This window comes from Nothobranchius furzeri, chromosome 10, assembly GCF_043380555.1.
Source record: "Nothobranchius furzeri strain GRZ-AD chromosome 10, NfurGRZ-RIMD1, whole genome shotgun sequence".
Taxonomy (NCBI): Eukaryota; Metazoa; Chordata; class Actinopteri; order Cyprinodontiformes; family Nothobranchiidae; genus Nothobranchius; species Nothobranchius furzeri.
The window spans coordinates 69,092,380-69,099,761 of NC_091750.1; the positions used below are offsets into that span (position 1 = coordinate 69,092,380).

General features: G+C 45.0%; 1 protein-coding gene across 6 annotated transcripts in view; it reads right to left on the reverse strand.

Moving 5' to 3' along the window:
- The window catches only part of gtf2ird1 (GTF2I repeat domain containing 1), a 50,831-nt gene that overhangs the window by 24,151 nt on the left and 19,298 nt on the right, over window positions 1–7,382 (reverse strand). For all 6 annotated transcript variants that reach the window (XM_015961929.3, XM_015961927.3, XM_054730964.2 and 3 more), the window contains exons 3-8: window positions 7,318–7,382; window positions 5,579–5,755; window positions 5,322–5,505; window positions 4,253–4,569; window positions 3,956–4,051; window positions 637–720 (exon numbers count right to left, since the gene is read on the reverse strand). The exon at window positions 7,318–7,382 is cut by the window's right edge and continues 77 nt beyond it. In XM_015961929.3, coding sequence (XP_015817415.3) covers window positions 637–720; window positions 3,956–4,051; window positions 4,253–4,569; window positions 5,322–5,505; window positions 5,579–5,755; window positions 7,318–7,382 — 923 coding nt within the window. The remainder of the gene's footprint in view (window positions 1–636; window positions 721–3,955; window positions 4,052–4,252; window positions 4,570–5,321; window positions 5,506–5,578; window positions 5,756–7,317) is intronic.

Sequence of the window (7,382 nt, forward strand, 5' to 3'; positions counted from 1 at the left end):
GGTAATGAAAGACCCGCCATCAAGGGAGCCATCTGCCTCGACAGCAGCAGATCCACGGCAGCAGCCAAGACACCAATCCAGGGCGCCTTGGGAGGGAGGGTGGCAACCCCCACCACTACCTGGGCACTACCCTAGGAGCGCCCCAGCCGCCGCCACCGACCACCGGTCCCGAGGCAGAGGGCTCCCCAGAGGAAACACTGGAAGGATTAAAATACGTGATGTAAAATAACAAGAGCTAATATGGAAAATATCTAATAAAATGTGATTATTCAAATAAAACATGTAACACAACAGTAATAAAAAATAAATAAATAAGTAAAACAAGCAATGCAATAAATAGTAATCTTATTTAAGTTCTTTCAAGGCTAATTTTACAACTTTCCAGCACCTCCCAATGATGATTTATGTGTGTAAGAAAAAAAAAACGATGACTCACTTACAGTCACTGACTGAACTGATCAGGCTGAAAATATCTCTGTCTTTTTCTCTTTTCAAGCACTTTGGAAATATGTTAAATTCAAGCTTTTTTCCAGGATTTCAAGCACCTGTAATGACCCTGTTTCTACAGAAACTTGACATTGGCTGAAATGTTCCTTTAACGTGACCTGGGCGACTCAGAACCAAAGCCGTTCTTACCGTATCGGCTGTTGAACAAGATCTGAACACATTCCCTCAGCGTGTTGATGTCTTCAGTTTCCCTGATGAACAGGTCCCACTTTTCTGCAGGAAGACCAAAAGAACACGCTTCATTTTTTTTGTTTCCTGGAACTCAAACAGTCTAAATGACTGTTCTCACCCTGCAGAGTCAGAAAAATATCTGGAATTAATCTCCTCTTTCTAAATGCCAACTTGGTAAATCAGTGCAATCTTCTTAAAGGATTAATCTTGACAGCTTATTAGCTTAGCCTGTAACAGCTAAGAGTTGGTTTCCATCAACAAAACACAAAATCCAATCTGGAACAGAGAAGAGTTCAACCAAAACAAACAAGCTGGGATTTACAGGCTCTAAAATAACCGTACATGCTTCATTAACATTTCCGTAGCGTGAGATCGGCCTTCACCTTTACCACAGCGTTTTACCCTAACAACATTTTATTTTTCTGATTTTTCATCTTGATTAAAGACGAAAATGAGCATCTGGTCTGTGACGGTTTGGGTTTGGATCAACGCTTCTGGTGAAGCTTATTAGCATTTCAGTGGCAAGAGCATTACTGGTCTTTTAGAGTAACTAATGGTAAATGACCTGTGTTTGTAAAACACCTTCTAGGGTTCTACAACACCCCAAGGCACCTCACACAACAATCAGTCATCCACACATTCACACCCTGGTGGTGATGAGCTACGATGTAGCCACAGCTGCCCTCGGGCGCACTGACAGAGGCGAGGCCTGCCGTACACCGGCGCCACCGGTCCCTCCAACGTACTTATGCTGCCTTCAGGTCAGGATCTTTTTTCCCGGAGCATCCGGACATTTTTTAACAAAATGACGTAAAACCACCTCACAGAGATAAATAAAGTCTGCAGACTCAGGACTTCACCTTCAAGTTGGTTTGTTTTCCCTTTCCCGTACTCAGTGTTGTGCTGGGTCTGTGATCCTAAACCTGTTAGGGGTCTGCAGTAAGGAGGTGTGTACCCGCACACATCACACATTTAGGGAGGTGCGATTTCACTTCTAATGGAGTTTCGAGTTACTAAATCTGAGCCAATTTTTCTGAGAACCGGCTTCTTCCCCAACACCTCTCTGGACTTGTGGAGTTCCCCAAGGGTGCGTTCTTGTGCCACTTTTATTTTATAAAATCTTTTTTAACTCATTCACTGCCAATGACGACTAAAGTCGTCATTTGCATGTTTTTACTGTGTGTTTTTAAATGCGCTATATAAATAAAATTGGATTGGAATTGGGCATCGGAACGAGCCCCCACACTGAGAGAACAAACATAGCTCTGAAGCCGATCTTCATCAGCATACGTCACACGTCACATGATCAGGAAGCAGAACATCCATGTGTTAAGAGATTGTTTTGGGCCGTTCCTGTAAAAGAAGTGAGGCGCACACCGGAAAAGCTTGTCGATCGCAATTCGACAACGGATTATGAAAGAACGGACACGCAGATTCTCCCTAATGTAAGAAGTGAGTCTCCGCTTTGCTTTGGTTGTTTTGGCGTCGACATCATCCTAGCGCGCAACGTTCTGTCACTCGTAAAAACAGTAAAAACGGCTTTACCGATCAGGAAACGGCTGGCAGCTGTAGCGTCACGAAGGGACTGTTTTCCACCTAAAGGTCATTTCCCCTCTCTCCTCATGAAGAACTAATCTCCTTGAGATATTGCTCAAGGCCTTTGATGCCTCTGCATCTAAACTGTTCTAACTAGCTATCTGCCTCCCCCTACAGCTCAAGAGAAGACCAAGAAGAACTCTCTTAGAAATCAGAACTCTATTAAATAATAATTAAATAACGTCTGTTAGTCAAATAAACACGTGAAGCCTAATGTTCAATCTGTGAAATGAGAATATTAATTACTTGATATTATAATACTGTAATCAGTAGTTTTGCATAAGAATTAGCTTGGTACAGAAGCACTAGACACTCCTATCACACGTAATGTTAAAATCACATGACACATTCCTTTTGTCTCTCCAATCAGAGCTTTCCTTTCTGACGGGTGGCGTGGTCTGTGCGGTGTTTAATTTTGGTGTCAAATTCCGATTCGACCATAAATGAAAACGTCTGAATTATAAAACTAATTCCCACGTCGTCCTTAACTCGGTTCAAGCGTTCTAGAGCTTCGAGCCGGCCACTCATAACTTTTTAACCACAAAGAACCTCGACCAGCTGGATAATAAAACCTGTTGCAAGCTGCACCTGACGCAACGCTCCTCCAGAGTAAAAGCTGAACTCACTGACCCTTCAGGGTCCCGCCGACACTGTCAAACACCTGTCGCTTACCTGGAGGCAATCCCAAGACTAGTCTGTCGTACCGTACGCTGTTTCATCGGCTACGGTACCAAAGGGGGGTCCGAGGACCTGGCATTCTGGATCTACAACGGAGGTCTCCATCAAGGGTATGTAGGGCGGCAAGATAGCGTCTGAATGTGGTTTTGAAACTCCGACTGCAGTTTAGAGCAAAAGCATTCGCTCCCACACAGAACCAATGCTTCTCCGGAAACGAGAGTTCTGATAACACATTCCACATTTACACATCCGTCTTGCCTCATTCACACCTAGATCCATTCATCACACTGAGTGTTTAGAGTCAGTTAGCCTTATTTTAAATAGTTTAGAAATAAATCTTCTTAAACTTTAAAACTTGTCTCTCTCTCTCTTTTGACTCTGGGTTAATACGAAGTGTTACCTAATCCCTGCAATAAAACGTTCAGATCTTCTGTTTAAAGTGATGTTCAAAGATCCATCAAACTGAATTCATACTTTCTATGGAATCTCACCTTCGATGGTTTCTTACTTAAGATGTAACTAACGAATCGTTACATACCGAAGGGCTTTACCGATAAGGAAACGGCTGGCAGTTAAAGAGTTAACATTGTGGTTCCTATGCTGGTGAGCTAGAGTTGAAAACCTGGAAAATCCTTTAAAGACTGTAAATCACTCTTTCCCTCCAGAAAACATTTGCTGAGAAATAATGGGGGTAATTTTGGTAAAACTTTAAAAAAACAACAACATTAAGTCACGCCATAACGCCAACACTCGTTCAGCGCAGGAGTCTCATTAACCTGTAAAGTCATTGTTGTGCTGCTAGAAATGGCTACGTTCTGCTAGGGCAGCCATCTTGAATCGGATAACTGCAGTTGTAGATGTTTAGTTTCGTTACAGTCCATCCTGTTGTTTATGAGATCTGTTGCTAACAAAGACCTCTGTGGGCCACGCTGTAGGAAATAATTAGCTTGTAAAACAACTACTTTTGTTTCTGGAGGCTTTAGCACGCCTTCCTCAGACCAACCTGACTTTTCATGCACGATGGAGAAGAGCAGCCTCTTGGAGATGTGGATTCCAGGAGGACTCTGACCCTGCTCACCCGGCAGCCTCGTTGGCTCGTCTAAAGAGTGCAAAGCAAATAAAAAAAATTCAGCTTCGTTCGTTAGGAAGGTCATTCTAGAAGCTGCACACTCAGCTCATTTTCTTAATTACTTTAATTATAGCTGCAGAAGCGCCAATCTAAATCAAGAATTCTGTTGGTTTTTTTAATACTGGATATAGTTTTTCTGCATCTTACAAGATAACAAAAATAAGATTTTACCACTGTTGGCACTGTCCTTTACAGAGGAGCCCTTGTCCGTCCCTGATGTCCAGCTGGACAGCCGGTCTTTGCCCAGGTTGAGGAGGGACGTTGGTTTGAAGTCCAGCATGCCATCTGGATGAGGTTTGGAGGACATGGGCATGCCGTACAGGAAGTTAGACAGAACGGAGTTGCTGCAGTAGGCGGGGCTGGGTGAGGTGACCGTCTGGGCGGAGGTCTTTCCTGCACTGTGGCTGCTCTGCGCCATGACGCTGCTGGAAGAGCTGTTACTGACGTCCAAGCTGGACTTGGCTTCTCGAGGCGAGTCGTCTGTTTGCCTGGGCGATCAAATCAAAGTCAGAAATAGATCAAAACTTTTGTGTTTTATAGAGTAAAACCTCCCCTTCGCTAACTTTTACGAGCTCGTGCGGTTCTCCTCTGAGGCAGGATGTAAACGGACCAAAAACTCATCACATGCAGCAGTTAGTAACATTTAACTTAATTATAGAGTGGAGAGAAAACAGGAAACCTCCAATTTGCAGAGAGTGATCAGCCAACATGGCTGCAGGTAGGGGAGGAAAACGTCTCTGCTCGGGTTAATTTCAGCTGTGAGACGTGCCACGGGGGTTGTAAAAATGTTTTAATGTATGTTGTTGATTTCTTATAATTCCATTTGTCTGAGCCACCAGAATAAACCAGATTAGTCTCTGATTCTCAGATTTATTTTCTTTAATCTGTTTAACAGGTTTTCAGTTACAAACAAGGAGAATCCTCATCTTCTAAAAGCAGTAAATACAACCTGGACTCTGCAGACCCCGATATTTAAAATAGGAGTATTTTTCCACCCAAAGCTGAATATAAAAGCTGGTCCGCCCGTAATTACCATCCCTCCACCAGTAAGGCGTACCCAGGCAGCTCTCAGCCTCCAGCTACATACAGGAGCATCTCTGGAAACCATTAGAGGCTGAAATTAGTTATTTGATGTGAAACAGCTGCTTTCCTGATGTGCTACAAGCTTTAAAACGCCCGTCTGTTCTCCAAAACAGCTGTTTATATATTTATTCACTCCGTTTTCATTTGACAGGCTCACTTTTTGACAGTGAAGTGGATCCGGTGGCTCTGCTCCAGGATCTTCATCAGGGTATTGGTGTCGTACTCCGAGGGCTTCTTCAGGGCGACTCCATCGGGCAAACCGTGGGCCGTCACGCATCCCGGGTCCTTCTGGATCCACTCGTAAGGCACAGGGATCAGGCTGCTCTTCCCCACAGCCTCACCTGTGTGTCAAATATAAATTATGCACTAAAAAACCCAACCTGACTGAAAACACCACACCAAGTGACTCCTTACTGTAAAGGACAGTAAAGACTTCCTCCACCATCTTCCTCAGAACAAAGATGTTGGACGGGGTCTCCGATGGCGCTCTCGCTTTTTCGTGCTCTCCATCTTTACTCAGTTTGCTCACGTCACCTTCCTGGTCTTTGGTATGGGCGTTTGCTGTGGTCAGATTCTGCAGACATGGAACCCCTGGAGACAGAGGACCGGAGACGACTCTCAGTGCAACAGTGGCGTGTCCAGATCTTTTAAACTGGGGTGGCCCAGGTGAGGCACAACTTTGTGCATGGGTGGCACCAATGGTTATGCTTTTTTTGTTTTACCCCCCAAGCCTTTTGTGGACAATGAAAAGCCTATTTAGAGGTAAATTAGTGTGGTGGCATCTGGGGTGGCCAATCAGATTCCAAGGGTGACATGTGCTACCCCAGGCGGCTCCCCTGCAGTACAAACAGCAAAGGGACCACGCTTTGTGTGTTAGCTAAAAAAAATCCCACAAGGTGCTTTGGATGATGTAGCTACTGCCTAAATGTAAAAACTGCTGTTAGTGAGTCGTTAGGGTAACCACGGTAACCTCACCCCTGTCTGACAGGAAACTTATGGGCCATTCCCTTCTGTACCGGGTCGGCCCGGGCCGGGTAGCGTAGGTTGTTTACATATCTGGGTGGCCTGGTATTTTTCCGGGCCAACCAAGGCTCATTCTCAGCCCTCTTCTAGAGGGGGTCTGCTTCAGGCCGACCAGGGCCAACACACCCACTGCTGACAGCAAATTCACACCTTCCATTAGAGCAAGCATCTGATTGGTGGGTAGAATCAGCCCACATGGGCTAAAGGCAAGGATGTGTGGAATCAACCGGGCCAGGCTGGGGCCGAATGGGGCTACCCGGCCCGGGCCGACCCGGTACAGATGGGAATGGCCCATTAGAGGGAAGCCGGCAGGAATGCAGAGTAAAAGGTTTAGCCTTGAGCTAGCAGCTGCTAGGGCAACAACAGAAGTTGTTTAGGGAGCTGTAAGCAGCAGAAAACTGATTTTATGTCCCGCTGTGTTCACATCTGAGATGTGATGAGTTCAAATGACCCTTCACTTTCACAACAGGAGGAAGAAGACCAGCTCATCCATGTAAAGTCCAACTTCCTGTGTCCCATTTAAACCCGGAAGGATGTCCTCCCCCCCCCCCCCCCCCAAATTCTGTCTTAAGTTGTACGAGGGATCAGAACCAAAAGTCAGATCCGACTATTCCCCATTGAACTGCATGTTGTGATGTATAATTTGTGTTTGCTCCAAAGCTGCAGGAGGTAAACACAGGTTTGATTTTAATGAAAATGTCTACAAGCTCCATTAGCTTCCTTGGGTCTGATCTATACTCATGAACATTAATTCAGCCTTCTGGAGTCGTTTCCACTCGCTGTTTCATAACTACGGGCCTCGTCTGCACTTCTACAAACATAATGCATCAAATGGGTTTTTGCTAAATGAGACGTGGACAGATGCTTTGGAGACCCCGTGTGTAATTTTATCTGATAAAGGGAAGAAATACAGGCCTGCAACTGTGTTGTTGATTTGATTATTTTCTGTTATGAAGTCATTAGATATTCAGCAAAAACCACAAATGGCTGCAGTGCCTTCGTCTTCAGGCTGAATCTTTGTGTGATCACCACAAACCTGTATCACCACCAGAGGCGTGGGCGACGCGTGTGCGACTCGAACGCTTCGCAAACAACAATAATAAACTAAACAGCAACAGAGCAGAGCTCACGGCAAAACTTGTAGAAGTCTGTTTGGATTTCCCTCCTGGAGTTGAGGAACACTCTGCCTTTTTCT